General features: G+C 44.5%; 2 protein-coding genes across 4 annotated transcripts in view; both read left to right on the forward strand.

Moving 5' to 3' along the window:
* The window catches only part of KLHL5 (kelch like family member 5), a 38,968-nt gene extending 32,427 nt beyond the window's left edge, over positions 1-6,541 (forward strand). For 2 of the 3 annotated variants that reach the window (XM_032224406.1, XM_032224405.1), the window contains 4 exons: positions 364-526; positions 2,238-2,450; positions 3,555-3,726; positions 5,761-6,541. In XM_032224406.1, the coding sequence (XP_032080297.1) occupies positions 364-526; positions 2,238-2,450; positions 3,555-3,726; positions 5,761-5,817 (605 nt within the window). In that variant the 3' untranslated portion in view covers positions 5,818-6,541. Of the gene's footprint in view, positions 1-363; positions 527-2,237; positions 2,451-3,554; positions 3,727-5,760 lie in introns of those variants that run through there. The other variant, XM_032224407.1, reaches the window with a different exon arrangement.
* A 7,194-nt stretch (positions 6,542-13,735) lies between these two features.
* Positions 13,736-20,981, forward strand: part of WDR19 (WD repeat domain 19) — a 48,395-nt gene continuing 41,149 nt past the window's right edge. The window contains exons 1-5 of the mRNA XM_032224492.1: positions 13,736-13,804; positions 17,003-17,094; positions 17,259-17,324; positions 17,575-17,700; positions 19,018-19,133. Coding sequence (XP_032080383.1) covers positions 13,745-13,804; positions 17,003-17,094; positions 17,259-17,324; positions 17,575-17,700; positions 19,018-19,133 — 460 coding nt within the window. The 5' untranslated portion in view covers positions 13,736-13,744. The remainder of the gene's footprint in view (positions 13,805-17,002; positions 17,095-17,258; positions 17,325-17,574; positions 17,701-19,017; positions 19,134-20,981) is intronic.

Here is a 20,981-nt window from a genome sequence, read left to right on the forward strand (position 1 = left end):
TCATTGGTGACAGGAAGACATCCGGCCAGTAAACACTCAGCTCCATTCAGTTGCCCAGACTCCACCCTGCAAAGGATTATGGAGTCATTAAAAGAAGATGGTATAAGTCTGTGCTATTGCTAATAAGCATTTCAAGTAATAACCAACATTATATATATTAACTTGATTTCTCATATTATTTATATCTTACCTGAGAACTACGTTGTGGGCATGATATTCCTTGCAGGCATGTGCATCTCCCTGGAGAGATTTTATGTTCCCTGAAAACTTTTATGAAAATATAGAGATCTGGTTTTCACCTCAAGAGTCGGAGATACCTCTGATCTAGTAGTGAGCAATTTGTGATGTTTGCTTTCTCTGAAGGAGTAGCAGTATTGGAAGGTCCGATGTATGCTGTGGGAGGACACGATGGTTGGAGCTACCTCAACACAGTAGAAAGGTGGGATCCACAGGCCCGGCAGTGGAACTTTGTGGCCAGTATGTCAACTCCAAGGAGTACAGTGGGTGTAGCAGTACTAAGTGGAAAGTAAGTACAGACAACCAAAATGTGGCCCGCCAGCAGCCTGCAGAGCTGGCAGCAGATTCAGACAGTGAGGAGGTTGGGGAGGAAGATGGGCCAGTTCTGGAGTCTGGGGAAGGCTCTGAGAAGGGCTGTGTCAGAGATAGAGAGGGGGCCAGAGCCATATGCCAGTTATCAGCTGCCTTCGAAGTCAGACATCAGTGAGGCAGAAGAAGAGCTGGAGCCTGTTCCCAGTGTGCGCATGCGCAGAGTGGCCAGATGAAGGGAACAGCTAAAGAACAGGGGTCAACCTGGGAGTAAAGCCACAAGTGGACGATGAATGGCTCTTCCCAGAGGAAATAAAAGAGGAGTGAAATGGGAGTGGAGTTTGCAGGAGACAATGAGTTCGCTTAATTGGTTCGTGACTCTTCGAGACTCCTTGCCAAGTTTTGCAGATCTCGGCCTGGCAGCTCTCCAAGCCAGTTAAGGTCTGTGACTGTAAATCCTCCCTCGAAAGACTTTGCTGGATGTGAATGAGCAGAATTCACAGTCAATTAATAAAAGGATTTTTTGCCGGCACAAGGAATTTGCTTCATGCTCTTGGGAAGCCTCGGTCAGAATGTATTGTTATGTATAAAGAATATAAAAAATTAAAATATGATTGGAAAAAAAAAAACACAGACAACCAAAGGTTAAGACTTTCTGGTACAGGTAATCCTTGACTTACGACCGGAATTGAACCCAAAATTTTCTGTTGCTAAGCGAGACCATTGTTAAGTAAATTTTGCCCCATTTTGTGACATTTCTTGGCACAGTTGTTAAGTAAATCATGGCAGTTGTTAAGTTACTAACATGGTCTTTAAATGAATCTGGCTTCCCCTTTGACTTTGTTTGTCAGAAGGTCACAAAAGACCCCTGCAACTGTCATAAATATGGACCAGTTGCCAAACCTCCAAATTTTGATCACATGACCAGGGGGCTGCTGCAACAGTCTTAAGTGTGAAAAATTGTCGTAAGTCACTTATTCAGTGTTGCAACTTTGAATGGTCACTAAATGAATGGTTGTGAATTGAGGACTACCTGTATTCTTATTGCTGTTGTCAGAACTTCTTACTAAAACACTAGATCACTGTTTCTCAACCTTGGCAACTTGAAGATGTCCGGACTTCAACTCCCAGAATTCCCCAGCCAGCGAATGCTGGCTGGGGAATTCTGGGAGTTGAAGTCCGGACATCTTCAAGTTGCCAAGGTTGAGAAACACTGCACTAGATATACCCTGTTTCCCTGAAAATAAGATCCAGCCAGAAAATAAGCCGCAGCATGATGCTCGCAATATAAGCCCTACCCCAAAAATAAGCCCCAGTTGAGACTGGCACCAAGCGTTTGCATTTAGTACTTCTCCGAGCTCAAGGAGGGCAAAAACGGCCACTGCCTAGCTCCAGAGGCCCTCTGGAAGCCGGAAACAAGCCTGTTTCCGGACTTCTGAAAGGCCTGGTTTTTGCCTCTCCAGAACCTCTGTGCAGCCCTTGCCCTTACCTGGCATCCAAAATGGGTCGTGTGGAGACTCCTGGAAGGGACGGGGCAGGGTGGACGGGGCCAACACATCCTTCAAACTACCGGTTTACCCGAACTGGTGCGAACCGGCTGAATCCCACCCCTGACTTTGCCTCATTCTGTTGTGCAATGGAAACAAATAGCTAATGTTAACCGCTCTTAACATTTCTGCGTACGTTCACAGGCTCTATGCGATAGGCGGCCGAGATGGAAGTTCTTGCTTGAAGTCCGTCGAATGCTTTGACCCGCACACGAACAAGTGGACACCCTGCGCTCAAATGTCCAAACGAAGAGGGGGCGTGGGAGTGACGACCTGGAACGGTTTCCTGTATGCTATCGGGGGTCACGATGCACCAGCTTCTAACTTGACATCAAGGCTGTCCGATTGTGTAGAAAGGTACGATCCCAATAAATGGTTAACTTCGCTTAAGCTCGAAGGCTTGACACAATCGTGGTGTGGGTGAACTTAACAGTTGTTGTTGTTTTAACCATTGAGTCGTGTCACTCACTGGTTACTTGTCCACTTGTAAAGACAGTCTTCCACTTACAACAGTGTTCTGACCGAGGCTTCCCAAGAGCATGAAGCCAACTCCTTGTCCCAACAAAAAACCCTTTTATTAATTTGCCGTGAATTCTGCTCATTCACATCCGGCAAAGTCTTTCAAGGGAGGATTTACAGTCACAGACCTTATCTGGCTTGGAGAGCTGCCAGGCCGAGATCTGTAAAACTTGGCAAGGAGTCTCAAAGAGTCACGAACCAATTAAGATAACTAATGGTCTCCTGCAAACTCCACTCCCCTTTTGCTCCTCTTTTATTTCCTCTGGGAGAGGCCATTCATTGTCCCGCTGTGGCCTTACTCCCAAGTCAACCCCTGTTCTTTAGCTGTTCCCTTTGTCTTGGGACTCTGTGCATGCGCACACTGGGAACAGGCTCCAGCTGTTCATCTGCCCCACTGATGTCCAACTCCGAAGGCAGCTGATAACTGTCAGACGGCCCTGGCCCCTCTCTGCCCCCGACACAGAGCCCTCATCAGAGCCTTCCCCAGACTCCAGGACTGGCCCAGGTTCCTCCCCAACCTCCTCACTGCCCGAATCTACTGCCAACTCCGCTGGCTGCTGGCGGGCCACAACACTGACAAGCAAAGTCAAGGGGAAGCCAGAGTCACTTAACAACCATGTCACTAGTTTAACTACTGCACTGATTCACTTAAGAGACGTGGCAGGAAAAGCCGTAAAATGGGGCAAAACTCCCTTAACACATTTCTCCCCTTAGCAACCTAACTTTGGCGCCCAATTGAAGTCATAGGTTGAGGACTACCTGTAAACAATTCCTGGGGAAACCAGAGGGAGTTTCAAGGCCTCATCTTTCGTTGGGTCATTATATCGCAAAAATCGAAACGGATTTCAGGGGAGTAATGTACAAACCCATGCAGATATTTTCCTGACAGTTCTCCAATGAAATGGAAACCTGTTGGGGTTTTTTTTGTTGTTGTTTAACCAGATACGATCCCAAAACAGATGTGTGGACCGCAGTGGCATCAATGAGCATCAGCAGGGATGCGGTGGGAGTCTGCCTTCTTGGAGATAAGCTGTATGCCGTGGGAGGATATGATGGACAAGCCTACCTTAATACAGTAGAATCATATGACCCTCAGATAAATGAGTGGACACAGGTAATGTGGAGGTTAAGACAGCTGACCAGCACATGTGGGGTCTTGGGTCCTGTCCGAGCTTGCAGGCATTTCATTACCAAACTAAGTAACGTCATCAGTGTTGGGAGGGAATGGGTAGAGTTTGAACTTCGCCTTTTTTTTTCTTTTCATTTAAGAATCTTATTTTTTTAATTATTTTTGCTTCTTTTGAAATTTTGTACTATAAGTAGTCCTCCTCTTACGACCACAATTGAGCTCAAAATGTATGTCTCTAAGTGAGAAAGTTGTTAAGTGAGTTTTGCCCCATTTTACGACTTTTCTTGCCCCGTTTGTTAAGCAAGTCGTGGCAGTTGTTAAGCGAATCCGGCTTCCCTCTTGACTTTGCGTGTTAGAAAAAGGTCGCAAGAGGGGATCACGTGACCACCATCCCCAAGGACACTGTGACCGTCATTAATATGGGTCAGTTGCCAAGCATCCAAATGAGAATCACGTGACCATGGGGATGCAGCAACGGTTGTAAGGGTGAAAAACAGTCATAAAGCACTTTTTCAGTGCTGTTGTAACTTTGAACGGTCACTAAATGAACTGTTGTAAGTCGAGGACTTCTTGTATTCTGTTATTGTACCTGGTTCTAGATGGTTTGGTTTTTTTGGGGGGGGGGTCTTTGATCATAAATATTTTCTTTAACTGTGGAATGAAAGTTTCCAGAAAACTTTTATTTTTTTCAAATATATGAGAAAGGACCTGGTATTTAATAAGAGGCAAAAAATGTCCACACAAGAGTCATATGAGAAATCCAACCATAATTTACATTTGAAATATTTCCTTTTATTATTCCAACAGTGTAAATTCTGGACTGTGTTAATCTGACTCAGAAATCGAATAAAATTCATCAAGGATTTTAATTTAGCCTAGCAGGATTGGTTTAATAAGGGGAGAAATCCATAGCAGAAGGATAAATGCTATATTAAGAAAAACATTTCTGGAGAGTCGCTGTAAGGTTGAGAAGCGTATAAATTCAGTAGATGATGGTGATCGTGTCATGATCAGATTTAACAATTTTGGAAACTGTTGAGGTTTTGATGCCAGGTAAAACATTCCAAGGTTGAGCCTAGCACCCTGATGGCACGTGGAACCATTTATTAGGGTATGCGAGGCGTTGCCCTGCCAGGTCCAGCGTCTTCTTTTGAAGCCGTTTTTCGCCCTCTGGAGGCTTCAAGGAAAACCGGCCCTACGGGAAACCTGGAAATTCAGGAACAGACTTCCGGTTTGTCCGTAGGCCCATTTTTCAACCTCCGGAGGCTTCATGGAAGCTCCTGAAGCCTCTGGAGGGCCTCCAGGGGGGCTGTTTTCTCCCTCCCCAGGCTCCTAGAAAGCCTCTGGAGCCTGGGGAGGGTGAAAAAAAACCTCACCAAAAAGAGGGGGGGCTGGTCGCACACCCATGTATGTGTGTGTGTGTGTGTGTATGGGCATAGCATTATGGGTGTGGCACGCCTGCCCACGCCCCCCCTCCACTCCCCCCACTTTTGGCCTGGGAGCCAAAAAAGGTTTGCCATCACTGGCCTAGTAGGTGAGCTCTTGATTGTAATTGGGCTTTTATTTGAGAAAGGATGGAGAATAGAATAGGAATAGGAATAGAATAGAATAGAGAATTAGAGTAGAGTTGAATAGAATAAGGAATAGAATAAAATAGAATAAAATAGAGAATTAGAGTAGAGTTGAATAGAATAAGGAATAGAATAGAATAATTAGAGTTGAATAGAATAAGGAATAGAATAGAATAGAATAAGGAATAGAATAGAATAAAGCTGGAAGGGACCTTGGAGGTCTTGTAGTCCAGCCCCTAACTCAAGCAGGAGCACCTATACTATTTTAGGCAAGTGACTCTCTAGATTCTTCTTAAAAACCTCCAGCGATGGAGTGTCCATGATTTTTGGAGGCAATTTCTATTCCACCAAAAAGCTGACTTCTCTTTTACAAAGTATTTGTGAGTCGTATTGATAATGTTGTCCTTGATTTTTTTTTCTTTTTTCTTTTACTTTTTTCCTATTTCAGGTCGCACCGTTGTGCCTTGGAAGGGCTGGGGCTTGTGTGGTGACTGTCAAACTCTAGTAGCAAAACAGTGGCCTCTTCTGTAGACTCTTTGGTGATTTCACATCAAATTATTAAAGCATAAAAAACGCCAGGTACTGTGTATCTCCGCAAGGCAAAGAGACTGATCTCAAATCTATTTGTATAAAGGATTTTTTTTTAAAAGGACCAATATTGTGCACTTTTAAAAAACACACACACCAGTAATGCAGTTTATGTACACGTCTATATGTCTTGGTAATGGAAATACATTACGGATAAGATAGCATGTTTGAAGTACAGAAATCAGAAGTGGGGAAAAGGCACTCATTTTGATTGTTCTGGAGGCAGGAAAGGAACTTTTGTTGTTATTTGTCCTGTAGCCAGAGATTTACAATTTATTTTATGTCCTTTTGCAAGATGTTTGTAATCTTCCTTTGTTCCAAATGCTTCTTTTATTATTTGCTTCTTCTCATTCTCCTCCTCCTCCTCCTCCATCTCCTTTTCCTCCTCCTTGACATGGTACAACAAACCACATGCAAAGGAAATATCAAGTGTACTTCTGATTTGACAAATGCGGCACCTCTGATTGCCTATGTTGGTAGTCCTTGACTTACGACACTGAGCACAACATTTCTGTTGCCAAGTGGGGCGTTTGTTCAGTGAGTTATGCTCCATTTGACAACTCTTTTTGCCGCAGTTGTGAAGTGAATCTGCAGTTGTCAAGTGGGTAACACAGTTGTTAAGGGAATTGACCTTCCTTGTCAGAAGGTCACAAAAGGGAACCAAAGGACCCCGGGGACCCTGCAACCGTCATAAACATGAACCAGTTGCCAAGTGTCTAAATTTTGTTGGCAGCCCCTGCTTCACGGTGCCATGATGGCCGCCTCGTCTTCGGTATAGAGGTAAAAAACCCTGGATTCAGCTGGAGTGCCGCCTCTCTCCGTGACCCACATGGAGTCCCTTCTTATTAGTCACCCCTACAGTGTGACTTTAGCCCCTGGGTGGGCCCTCTGACGACAAAGATGAAGCACGGGGGTGCGGAGCCCCGTTCCCCTGCGTCGACCTCGCAGCGATGTCACCGGAAGTCTCTCCAAGTGTCTAAATTTTGATCACATGACCGTGGCGATGCTGGACAGTCATAAGTGTGAAAAGTGGCCGTAAGTCCATTTTTCAGTGCCGTTGTAACTCTCAGCGGTCATTAAATGAACTGTTGTAAGTCAATGACAGCCTGTAGTTTTTTTCAGAGAGCTGCTGCACTCTTTTCTCTTTAAACTGAAGCCTTATTTTAATTCTTGTCTTACACTTGGGAATAGGTACGGAGTACATTTTTCAAGAGCTTTCCATCCCTGAGTACCCCAGGTCTTGTTAGGAGGTTTTACATAGCCTAGAAATAATCCTGCATATCTTTCCGAACTGGGATTGTATTGTCACTTTATGGATCGCCACTTCCAAGACATTGCAGTAAAAGAAGAGTTGATGAGGTTGATTCAAAGTGGCTCAGATTATTATTATTATTCCAAAACATACCATGATTGTGGCTAACTTCAGCTGGCCCTAAATGAGACATTTCCACAGGTTTTATATAGGCATCGACAGAGTGTTATAATAACAAAATAATAATAATCGCGTTTGGCCCATTTCAGATGTTCAGTTACATTCCAAATCAAAGACTGATCAATTTCCTTAAGATCAAATTTCTGTAGCTCAATTATTTCATAGTGTTTAGCGATTCCCCTGTGGAATTTTCTTAAGGTTGATAGGTTACATGATTATGAAATATTTGGATGTTCCAACCTGCCATTCGCTTTTTATATTTTCTTTTGTGCCTTGTTAAAATCACTACAAGGTCCTCGACTTAACGACCACAGTTGAGCCTCTTGCTAAGCAAGATAGTTGCTAAGTGACTTCTAGTCGATTTTTCCACACTTTTTGCCACGGTTGTTATGCGAATCACTCCCATGCTTAAAGTGAATCTGGCTTTGCCTTTGATTCTGCTTTCTACATTGGGCCCTGGGACATGTAAAAACATGCCAGGTGCCAGGCCCTCAAATTTTGATCGTGTGACCATGGGGATGTTGCTTGCAATTGCCATAAGTGTGAAAACTGAACATGGGTTACTTTTTTCCCAGTGCCGTCGTAAATTCGAAGAGGCAGGTTGGGCTACCCTGAAGCAGTTTCTGCACATGGCTCAATTACTCAGAAGTAGTTCCGTTGCTCTGTTTTGTTGACAAGGCCACCTTTACTGCAATCTGCCAAAAGACAAGAGGCGACGGAGGCAATGATGGGATTCAAATTTTTACTAACAGTTCTGTGGGTGTGGTTTGGTGGGCGTGGCTGGGGAAGGATATTGCCAAATCCCCATTCCTCCCCACTCCTGGGGGAAGGATACTGCAAAACCTCCATTCCAGGGGAAGGATACTGCAAAATCTCCATTCCAGGGGAAGGCTACTGTAAAATCCCCATTCCTTCCCCATTCTAGGGGAAGGATACTGCAAAATCTTCATTCCTACCCCACTCCAGGGGAAGGATACTGCAAAATCCCCATTCCCTCCCCACGCCAGGGGAAGGATACTGCAAAATCTCCATTCCCTCCCACTCCAGGGGAAGGATACTGCAAAATCTCCATTCCCCCCCACTTCGGGGAAAGGATACTGCAAAATCTCCATTCCCTCCCCACCCCACTAACCTGCTTTCCAGCTCCGTTCTGTGCAAGGCAACAAAAGAGGACCCAGCCGATCAGCTGGCATTTGGGAGGCAGCGAATAGATGGGGGCAGAGCCAGTCAGAGGTGGTATTTGACGGTTCTCAAAATTTCAGCTACCGGTTCTCCAGAATCGGCTGAATACCACCTGTGGACGGAGGTCAAATGAAGCAAACACTAATCCTCGAGGCAAAGACGAGTCCCGTCCAGTAGCCCAAAGCAAGTTCCCAAAGCAAAAGCAACTTCATAGGCAAAGTAAACAGCTGAAGAGACATGATCCAAATTTCAAGGCAAGGACACACATCAGGAAGACTAACACGTCGTTCCCAGCATCACCTCCATCTATCTGCTGTGCTAAATTGCCAACTTCTGGTGTAGACCATCAAGAAGAACGCTGCCTCTTAGTGAGTGATCTGGCTGAGCTTGACAGTGAGAAGGTTGGGGAGGAACATGGGCCAGTCCTGGAGTCTGGGGAAGGCTCGGATGAGGGTTCTGTGTCGGAGGCAGAGACTGGGCCAGGGCCGTATTCCAGTTATCAGCTGCCTTCAGAGTTAGACATCAGTGAGGCAGAAGAACAGGTGGAGCCTGTTCCCAGGGTGCGCATGCGCAGAGTTGCCAGACGAAGGGAACAGCTAAAGAACAGGGGTGGACTTTGGAGTAAGCGCCACAGGTGGACAGTGAATGGCCCCTCCCAGAGGAGCGAAAGGGGAGTGGAGTTTGCAGAAACAATTAGTTTGCTTAATTGGTTCATGACTCTCCGAGTCCCCTTGCCAAGTTCTGCAAATATCGGCCTGGCAGCTCTCCCAGCCAGATAAGGTCTGTGACCGTAAATCCTCCCTCGAAAGACTTTGCTGGATGTGAATGAGCAGAATTCACAGTCAATTAATAAAAGGGTTTTTTGTTGGGACAAGGAGTCCTCTTATTCCCTCTGGGAGGGGCCATTCACCGTCCACCTGTGGCCTTACTCCCAAGTCCACTCCTGTTCTTTAGCCTTCGTCTGGCAACTCTGCGCATGCGCACACTGGGAATAAGCTCCAGCTGTTTGTCTGCCTCACTGATGTCTGACTCTGAAGGCAGCTGATAAGTGGCATAGGACTCTGACCCCTTCTCTGCCTCCGACACAGAGCCCTTCTCTGAGCCTTCCCCAGACTCCAGGACTGGCCCATCTTCCTCCCCAACCTCCTCACTGTCCAAATCTGCTGCCAGCTCTGCTGGCTGCTGGTGGGCCACAACAGTTAGTCCTGGACTTAACCATTTGCCACAGTTTGAAGTTGCAACGACACTGAAAAAGGTAACTTACGGCCGCGATCGGAATCCGGATGCTTCAGCCACTGCTTCATATTTTTGATGGTTGAAGCATCCTGGGTTCATGTGGGAAGTCAATGGGGAAACCAGATTCACTTAACAACTGTGGCAAGAAAGCTCATAAAATGAAGCAAGAATAAGTTAACTGTCTTGCTTAGCAACGGAAAATTGGGGCTGAATTGTGATGGTACGTGGAGGGCCAGCTCTGTTGCTATTTTTTTGCAGAGTTCCCTCTCTTATTACCTGAACGAGTTTTCTAGCTGTCTTCCCATCTCATTTATGATCCAAGGGCCTTTTGCTTCCCGACGCCTTAGACAAGGCAATCCACACGCCACAAAAGTTTCTAGTATGTCGAATGGAAAACCTATCCAACAGATTGAAAGGAATTAATTTTATTGTATTGAATTAAAAATATAATATGAAAGAATTGAATTCCATCTTCTCTCCTGGTTATATTTGGAAAACGCTCTGTGGACAGTGCATTTCCAGTCTTTGCGGTTGGGATCTTTATTTAGGAAGTGCGTCATCAAACATCTGGTTCTCGTGGTTCTCTACCTTCTTTGGTAGTGTACAACACAAACATTGTCATATATTCAGTTTATGTGATACAGCTTTCCCAACCACGCCCAGTATACCGTTGTTGTGGCCCGTCAGCGACCAGTAGAGCTGGTAGGAGATTCAGACAGTGAGGAGGTTGGGGAGGAACATGGGCCAGTCCTGGAGTCTGGCTCTGATGAAGGCTCTGTATCAGAGGCAGAGAGGGGGCCAGAGCCCTATGCCAGCTATCAGCTGCCTTCGGAGTCAGACAGCAGTGAGGCAGACAAACAGCTGGAGCCTATTCCCAGTGTGTGCATGCACAGACAAAGGGAACAGCTAACGAACAGGGATCGACTTGGGAGTAAGGCCACAGGTCAGTGGTGGGATTCAGCCAGTTCGCACCAGTTCGGGAGAACCGGTTGTTAACTTTCTGAGCAGTTTGGTGAACTGGTTGTTGGAAGAAATCATTAGGCCAGAGAACCGGTTGTTAAAATTATTTGAATCCTACCATTGCCAAAAGTGGACGATGAATGGCCCCTCCCAGAGGAAATAAAAGAGGAGCGAAAGGGGAGTGGAGTTTGCAGGAGACAATTAGTTCATTCCTGCATCCTTGCCAAGTATTATGGCATCTGAAAGATCTCGGCCTGGCCACTCTCCAAGCCTGATAAAGGTTGGTAATTGTGAATTCTCTTGAAAAACGGGGAGAGGAAAGACTTTGCTGGAGAGGAATTCACTGTCAATTAAATAAAAGGGGTTTATCGGGACGCAGACTCCACTTCGTGCTGCTGGAGAAGCCTGGGTCAGAACAGCTGGTTGTTTGGGTGCCCTGAAGCACACAGTCAAGGAAGATCCTGCAAAAAAAATTTGGAACCTGATAATGATACATCATTTTACAGTAGATTGTTGAGCTCCGAGAACACGTCCAGGTCAACTCCAAAATAACTGCCTAGGAATACAGGGGCTTTGATCGTGCACAAAAGAAATGGATGGTGGTCATGGAGCATTACTCAGTCAGCAAAACGAATGGCAGCATGGTTAATATATGCTTGGTGTGCCGGATTTGGCCTAGAGCAGAGGGTTAAAACTTTGGCAACTTTTAAGACTTGTGGTCTTCAACTCCCAGAATTCCACAACTATCTTTGGATATCTACCCCCTCCCACGCACCTGGTCAGAGGTAAGACAAAAATGAAAGAAAGCAGCACTCATTAGCTGTCCAGATTCACTGGTGGAGAATAATAACACGGACTAAATCTCAGTTTGCATTTGCAGAAATCATTTTAGGCCTCTGTACGTTCAGAAAAAAATAGGGACGCAGTGGCTCAGTGGCTAAGACGCTGAGCTTATCAATCAGAAAGGTTGGCAATACGGTGGTTCGAATCCCATAATGGAGTGAGCTCCCGTGACTTGTCCCAGCTTCTGCCAACCTAGCAGTTCGAAAGCACGTAAAAAATGCAAGTAGACAAATAGGAACCACCTTTGGTGGGAAGGGAACAGCCTTCTGTGCATCTTTGGCGGCCACATGACCACGGAGACGTCTTTGGACAGCGCTGGCTCTTCAGCTTTGAAACAGAGAGGAGCATCGCCCCCTAGAGTCAGGAACAACTAGCACATATGTGCGAGGTGAACCTTTACCTATGTTCAGAAAAAGCAAATAATAACAAAGGAAAGGGAATGGATGATTGAGACTTTCTGCTATTTTTACTTGCATCAACCTCTGACAGCATCAAAATAATAGCTTTGAATTTTAAAATCATAGCAGCCGAAGTAAGGTGTTGTCAACACCTCAGCGGCCACATGACCACAGAGACGTCTTCAGACAGCGTTAGCTCTTCGGCTTTGAAACACATGAGCACCGCTGCCTAGAATCGGGAATAACTAGCACATATGTTACCTTTGCCTTTTATCTAAGACCTGTGTTTTCTAACTTTCTAATTCAATCGTCCTGCAGCCGCCAGACATTCTCCATGCGATCCCACTCACTAAACCTTGATTTTATTGTGATGGGATTTCAGGCACGATTAGCATAAAATGAAACAGAGAAGGCAGAATCGAAATGTCTACGGAGATTCTCAGTCATGTTTCTCCGTTTCTGATCCAGGGAAATATAATAATCTGTCTTTTCAATATTTCCCAGGATATTTCATTTTTCTAGGAGAAGGGGGTGGGTGCTAACTTCCTACAATTCGTCCATTCATTTATTATTTCTCTATGGATTTAAGGAATCACTTTCCTCCCTGACAATCTTTTAGTGTTGAAAGAAATGTCCTTCTGGGTTCAGCTCCAAGTGGGGAAGAAGACACTGGAGACATGGAGGCTGTTTGGAAAGATGGTTTATTGTTGGACAGGGCCACATGGCTTGAGCCCTGACCAGAAAAGGTGATCACATGTTTCAATGTAGGTGAAGAGAAGGGAAGGGCTGAGGAAGGGGCTTGCTAGGCTTTTTATACCCTGTTTAGTCCCACCTCTCTGTTTCCTGTTCCTGTATAAGAAATGTATTCTGATTGGTTGTCAGACTCCCATGGTGCCATGCAGGGGGCTACTCTCTAGGCTGTGATGAGTTCTCAGATGCTTTGTGGTCAGTTGAGTATATTATCATGCCTTTCTGTAGCTGCTGGTGAAGTCTTTATTATGTAAAGTGGGCTAGCCTGGCCATCTTAATGGCCCATTAGCTGGGGATGGGCAGAAAGCTATAGGCAACTATTCTGTCTTTTAAAACATGTTTCTTTTCACATCCAGAGAAATATTCTGCCTTTTCAATATTTCCTAGGATATTTCAGAGGGCTGGATGATAACTTCCCACATTAGTTTGCCATTTAAAAACAAAATAGAAAGGACTTTGATTGTGGGCTGTCAAGTCCACGTTGACGTTTGGATTTTCTCCAGGTTTGTTTATTTATTTATTCCTCATCCCACCTTTATTATTATTTTTTAAATAAATAACTCGAGGCATAGCTTTTCTCCATGGCTGGTGTTCCTTGAGCCCATTCATCTTGCAGCTGGTCTGCCTTTTCCTTCCTTCCACCCTGCCTTCCTGGGCCCTGTAGATTTCCCAAGAACACTAGAGCTTTCCATGTACACTTGATAGCGTAATTTGCTAGATCGTTGCATTTATACTTTATCCCTGGGATGAGAATTCATTGACTTCTCATACGCTAATCGCAGTGTTTCTCAACCTTGGCCACTTGAAGATGTCCGGACTTCAACTCCCAGAATTCCCCAGCCAGCATTTGCTTGAAGAAGTCCGGACATCTTCAAGTGGCCAAGGTTGAGAAACACTGCGCTAATGTGACTTTTCCATTCTCATAACTCTTGATGAAACACCACTCCGAAGGACGGTCGCCTCTTCCCTTTACTCCTTTTGATTATCTCTAGGGGCCGCCGTCTCCCGGGTGACGCCGACGCGAGGGCAGGCCAGGCGCCTGAATGCGCATGCGCACTCCCCTTTTTACCGCCGCTCGGCCTCTGAGGGGAAAAAAGATGCAGGTAAAGGCCGAGGCGGCGGCGGCGGCTTTGTTCTGAAGCGGGGTGCGGGCGGTCGAGGGGGCTCCCTCCGGCCAGCCGTGGCCCGGTTTCCTCTGCCAGGAACGGACTCAGCGCTTTTCCTTCCCCTCTCGGGCGGCCCGTAGCTTTCCCAGTTGGTTAGGACAGGCGGCTGTTCAACCGGTGGGGTTTGCTTCCTCCTGGAAGAACGGAGGGTGGGTGGGGTGGGGGGGAAAAAACCTGTGGAACGCTTGCCTGCCTGCTCAGAGGCAGCTGGGGGAGAAGGAGCCTCCGTCGCTGAAAAGCCTGGACGGCCCTTTGCCTGGAGCGATGCATCGGGGTGGGCTGGATGACCTCGCAGACCCCTTCCAGCTCTGTTAATTCTATTCGAGCCATCTCGGCCTTTCCTCTTCCTCCCTTTGGCCTTCCATCTTTCCCAAGACATTCCTCCAAGGAGTCCTCTCTTCTCATTCGTTAGATATAATAATAGTAATAATAATAATAGTAATAATAATAATAATGACAGTAATAATAACAGTAATAATAATAATAATATTTAATAATTATTTAATAATATTAAAACAGCAACAAACTGGTGGGAACATCAGCCTGAAAAAGTCACCGAAAATCAGATGGTCAAGATCTTGTGGGATTTTCACATACAAACGGACAAAATACTGGCGCATAATACACCAGACATCACACTGGTTGAGAAAAATAAGGTTACAATCATAGACATCGCAATACCAGGTGATAGCAGGGTCGACGAGAAAGAACATGAAAAAATTGCGAAATACCAAGACTTAAAAATCGCAATTCAACGACTATGGCACAAACCAGCAGTGGTAATTGGCACACTGGGTGCTATTCCAAAAGCCCTGGAATTACATTTAAAACAGTTAAAAATTGACAAAATCTCCATCAGTCAAATGCAAAAAGCCGCACTGCTTGGATCTGCACGCATATTACGAAAATACGTTACGACGTCCTAGGCCCCTGGGTGGGGCCCGACTAGTAACCAATGCCAAATCCGGCGAAACAACTGGCCGCTGTGATACAATTGTATAATAATAATAGTAATAATAATAATAACAATAATACATCTTAAGAAGGTACTTGATTGATACCTAAGACGCTGGCAGCAACCCCTGTCAACCATTAGCACCAGTCAATGGTATTTGTGATGCATGTTTGAATGTTCAGTTAACTAAATTTCAGGTTTAATGAATAAAGTAAATAATAATAACCATTGTTAGGTAAGCTCCCCGTTGGGAGAAGCGTTGTGGGAGTTGTGTTGGAGAATACACAAACCAGCATACAGAGACACCGCAGTTTAAATAGGCTTTTAATTTTGTGGAAATAGAGGTATCAGAGCCCATCAAACAGTCCAAGTCATACACGGATAGGACAGTCAGTCATCAACGTCTCTCAGTAAAGGGATAATCCAAATAACATAGTCCAGTATCATATAATCAGTTCAGTACTCAAAGTTTGCTAGCAGTTGCAAAACTTACAATAGCTCACGGCACTTTCTAACAGCCAGCTTCCAAAACACTCAGATCAGATCAGCCCAGCATCTAACAAACAGAGAGCTAACAGTCACTCTGGCTCCCTCTTATAGCCGATTGAGGAAAACAGCAACCAATCACATTTTACAGTATGATTTAAAGAAACAGGTATAGCATTGTTACATGATTTATATATTGCCAACCCAACCGTTAGATTATATTCCTAACAACCATCACCATCATCTTGCCAACAGGAGAGACTGCTGCAAGCTGGCCTTTATTAGAATTCTTTATTGGCCAAGTGTGATTGGACACACAAGGAATTTGCCTTTGGTACATATGCTCTCGGTGTACATAAAGAAAAATAATATAGAATACATTCATCAAGAATCATAAGATAAAACACTAAGTGGTCGTCAGGGTTACTAATAAGCTATCAAATTGTACTAGGAAACAAAAAACAATATAAATTGAAAGATACAATAATCACAAGTGGGAGGAGATAGGTAATAGGAAGGAAGAGAAGAATAATAGTAATGCAGCCTTAGTAAATAGATTGACAGTGGTGAGGGAATTATTTGTTTAGCAGAGTGATGGCGGTCGGGGAAAAAACTGTCCTTGTGTCTAGTTGTCTTGGTGTGCAATGTGCAGTGTGCCCTATAGCAGCGATGGTGAACCTTTTTTGGCTTGCATGCCATAAGTGGGGGGAGCGCAGGGGGATCATGCGTGGGCGTGCTGCACCCAAAATGCAACGCCCCCCCAGTGCGCACGCGCGTATGAGAGGCACTGTCCCCCCATTTTTTGCATGCTTTTTCCGCCCTCCCCAAGCTCCAGAGGCTTTATAGGAGCTTGGGGAGGTCGCACACAACCTCGCCTGCCCTTTCGGAGGCCCTCCGGAAGCTTCAGGAAGCTTCCCTGGAGCCTCCAGAGGGCAAAAAAATGACCCTCCGAGCAAACCGGAAGTTACTTCGCGTGCCCTGAGAAATGGCTCCGCGTGCCACCTGTGGCACGTGTGCCATTGGTTTACCATCCCGGCCCTATAGCATCGTTTTGAGGGTAGAAGTTGAAACAATTTATGTCCAGGATATGAGGGGTCTGTTCTGCAGATTGAAATAAAGCCTTTAAAAACAACACCTTACACATGTATATCCCAAAGGTGTTTTGGTTTTTTTAGGAAGCAACTGGACTTTCTCTTTTTTTTTCTTTTGAAGACTTTTCACTTCTCATCCCAGAAGCTTCAGCTCTGACAGGAGGAATGGAAGGATTTCTATTTCTTGCAGACAGCTGGTCATTTGTGTCTTTTTAGAGGGTCGTTGAAACCCTTTGAGATTTAGCTGTGTCCTCAGGGCCACCTGAGTGGTGCTCTTGGTTCCTGTAGTCTGCAATTCCCCCTCCTCTGGAAATCCATTCCTACTCCCACACCATCCAAAGGCTGTTCATCCAAAATTGTATAGCTAAAAGTCGGTAGAGATTCTTAGTCATCCAGGCCATGGAATAAAAATCCTTCTAGTCCCCACCATCCAGTCAGAGCTGAAGAGGCTTCTTGGATGAGAGACGAAACGTCTTCAAAAGAAAAAACCAGAAAGTCCAGCAGCCTCCTGGAAAAAAAACACCCCTTTGGGACAACCATGACCTGGAGGACCAAGAACCTCTATAGACTTACAAATGTATAATTGTCAATTTCCCTCCACAGCGTGTATTCACCCTGTCAGAGAAGGATGCGCCCAGTGCCCCTGTGCAATTTGCTTGGCAAAAAACCTTAGGAAACTACATTGCGGTTACAGGGTAAGATAAAAAAGAGAAATGAATCAAAGATCCTAGGTGTCCGGATTTGACATTGCAGAAATGAAAATGGCTTCCCAAGAGTTGCAAAAAATTTGTCACTGATTTTATATGCGCGTGGAAAAGGTTACTGTGATTTTTATGAACTTTTCTTTATGTGTTTAAAGGTACAGTCACACTGTCAAAGTCTTTGATCGCCATGGTCAAAAGAAAAATGAAATTATTTTACCGGGGTAAGTTTTAAATCTCAGTTGATGACCTTAGTATGATGATTGATGGTCTAAATTCAGTTGATGATCTAAATGTAAAAATCTCACTTGTGGATGATCTAAAACAGGTTTTGAAAATAAGGTATCTATCCAAATAGATTTTCTCCAGCTAGCGTGCCAGTATCTTCATGTGTAGTTTGGGAACAGGTTATAAAATAAGTGTAAGGCAGTAGTGTTTATTAAAGAGCATCTGGATATTTTTGTCCTTTGATAGGAACTGCATCGCTATGGATTGGGATCAAGATGGAGATACTCTAGCAATTATTGCTGATAAATCCAGTGCTATTTATCTGTGGGATGCCAATACAAATAAAACCAGTTTGATGGATACTAGCATGAGGTAATTTATTTATCAAATTAATGTAATGTAATGTGATATAATAGCAATAGCACCTTGAGACAGTCAGGATTGAACTGCTGGTAGTTGGCAGAATTAGTCAGAAATGCTGCATTCTAACCATTGCGCCACCACAACTTAGCAATAGCACTTAGACTTATATACCATTTCATAGTGCTTTACAGCCTTTTCTAAGCAGTTTACAGAGTCAGCCTCTTGCCCCCAACAATTTGGGTCCTCCTCATTTTACCGACCTCGGAAGGATGGAAGGCTGAGTCAACCTTGAACCTGGTGAGATTCGAACTGCCAAATTGCAGGCAGCCAGCAGTCAGCAGAAGTAGCCTGCAGTACTGCATTCTAACCACTGTGCCACCACAGCTCTAGAATTATATAAATATATCAGGTAAATTATGTATTTAAGTGACATCAATCTGATTAACATTTATAATATCTTAAATCACACATTTTTAAGAACATTATTTTTAAAGGTAATGTAATGCCATGTATTTCAAGGGTGTCCTCATTTGATGTGTGTGTCCATCTCACTGCCATCTTGGGAATTTGATTATTCTCCTTACGGAGTAGATTACCTGCAAGTTGGCATGTTCTGTGTGCCACTATGTTATGTAATTTGCATAAGGAATTACAAAAAACTTAACCAAAGAGATCTTCCAACAAAGATGTCTTCCTTGAATCCTAAAGATTTGCTGTTTGGTCCATGTTGCTAACGAAGAAGTGCTTCATCCTGCAAATAACTATAATACAACACAACACAACACAACACAATGTTCATGCAAGTCTACCTGTGTAGACTTCCTCTTGTACTTCAAGGAGTTGGAGTTCAGTCTGTTTTTAAAATACTTTCCCTTCACCCTAGTCTTTTGTTGACTTCATGGTTATGGATAATTTCTCCAAAGTCGTCTCCTTGGATTATTATCGTTTCTTCCATCTTATTTCACTTCTTCCTTCTCCCTTAGAAGACCTATTTTAAGCAAGGGCAATAACTATATTTTTAAAGAATTTATCCAAATGCAAATGTTGTTTGAATTTGGTAATTTAAAGATATGGGGTTTGACATGAGAGTCTTTTATTGTTCTATTTTCTGTTAATTTTATGAGTAGTTCATACCAAGAACTGTGGATAAATATTGTGTGCATAGTTTATGCTGCATTTTCTATTACTTTATTTATAATTGAATCATGCTAGTTACACGCTCTGATTTTGTTTGTTGTACTGTTTATTCCTCAAAAATAAAGTTGTAATCAGCTAAATATTGTTTAATTCAGCAGAGCTTATTTTTCTTTTATTTTTATATTTCAGGGAGCCAATGTCTTTCTTGTGTTGGTCAAAAACTGAAGCCTTACTAGTTGCTGGAACAGCTAAAGGAAATGTACTAATATATAATCGCCAGACTTCCCGCAAGATTCCTATCCTTGGTCAGTAGTTTGAAAACTGTAGAGGGATATTTTCTGAAGAGGGGGATTTAAAATATAACAAGTTTAAGTCAGAAAAAAGCAAATGTGTTACTGATAGGAGAGAATACTTGCAGCTCAGGATTGAACTGTGGAGTTCTTGGTGTTCTCTGACCTGGGTGAGTTTTTTGCAGATATTTCATATCAAATGTGGGGTTTGCTACCAGACGCAATGATGAGGTTACCTATTTTGGAAATGAAACATCTGCGCAAGGGAGAAATAATTTATATCCAATAGGTAAAACAGCTCAAGAGGGCGGCTGCACACAAAAGTTGTGCTTTAAAACTGTTCACAATCACCCGGTTCAGAAACAAAAACAGAAATAATTTATTCCCAAGTTATTTCAGCATTTCTTTCACCCAGAATCTTGTGGAATGTTCAGGCTGATATATAAATTGCATTTTTTCCCTTCCGGCATTTGGCCACTGGAATATCTCGATGGAGTCAATAAAAGTGGGGGCATTTCCTTTTCTAAAGCCAAGTTGGGAATTTATTTTTACCATCCTACAACAAATTGGCAGAGGCTAGCAATATTAAGATAGTTATCTTTTTCAGGTTATGCCTTTGGCTTAGTGTTTTCCCCCCAATCATTTTGGAACTTTTCTCTCATTCCTTTGTTTAAGTTTTATTAGTTAATTCTGTTGAAAGCTATTCCAAGCTTTTGGATTAAAAGGACGAATATCTTGATAATCATTTTTAGGCTAGTTCAGATCTTCGTTTTTGTAATCAACTTAGGTTTAGGTTTATTGGGATTTATATGCCGCCCTTTTCCCTGAGGGGACTCAGGGCGGCTTACAACCACAGGGGAGGGGGGTGCAAGGTCAGAAACAAACAATATGTGCACAAAGAAAAAATAATAAAACACAACTTTCATTCAGCAATCAAACACTCGGGCGGGTAATTGGAAACCTATCCCCAGGCCTGCTGGGAGAGCCAGATCTTGAGGGCTGCGCGGAAGGTCTGGATAGTGGTGAGGGTACGGATCTCCATGGGGAGCTCGTTCCACAGGGTCGGGGCAGCAACAGAAAAGGCTCTCCTCCGTGTGGTCGCCAGTCGACATTGACTGGCAGATGGGATTCGGAGGAGGCCCAATCTGTGCGATCTAATTGGTCGATTTAGGGAGGTAATCGGCAGAAGGCGGTCTCTCAAGTACCCAGATCCACTACCATGGAGTGCTTTAAAGATGGTCATCAGTATCCTGAAGCGCACCCGGAGACCAACAGGTAGCCAGTGCAGCTCGCGGAGGACAGGTGTAACGTGGGCGAACCGCGGTGCGCCCACTATCACTCGCGCGGCTGCATTTTGGACTAGCTGTAGTCGCCGGATGCACCTCAGGGGCAACCCCATGTAGAGCCCATTGCAGTATTCCAGTCTAGAGATCACAAGGGCTCGAGTGACTGTTGTGAGAGCCCCCCAGTCTAGGTAGGGCCGCAACTGGCGGACCAGGCGAACCTGGGCAAATGCCCCCCTGGTCACAGCCGACAGCTGGTGATCAAAAGTCAGCTGTGGATCCAGGAGGACTCCTAAGTTGCGGACCCTATCTGAGGGGTATAAAATTTGACCCCCCAGCCTAAGCGTTGGTGTATTAGCCAAATTATTGGGGGGGAAGCACAACAGCCACTCGGTCTTATCCGGGTTGAGTACCAGTTTGTTAGCACTCATCCAGTTCTTAACGGCCTCCAAACCCTGGTTCATCACGTCCACCGCTTCATTGAGTTGGCACGGGGCGGACAGATACAATTGCGTATCGTCCGCATATTGATGGTATTTTATCCCGTGCCTCCGAATGATCTCGCCCAGCGGTTTCATGT

This window comes from Thamnophis elegans, chromosome 9 (genome assembly GCF_009769535.1).
Source record: "Thamnophis elegans isolate rThaEle1 chromosome 9, rThaEle1.pri, whole genome shotgun sequence".
Classification (NCBI taxonomy): Eukaryota; Metazoa; Chordata; class Lepidosauria; order Squamata; family Colubridae; genus Thamnophis; species Thamnophis elegans.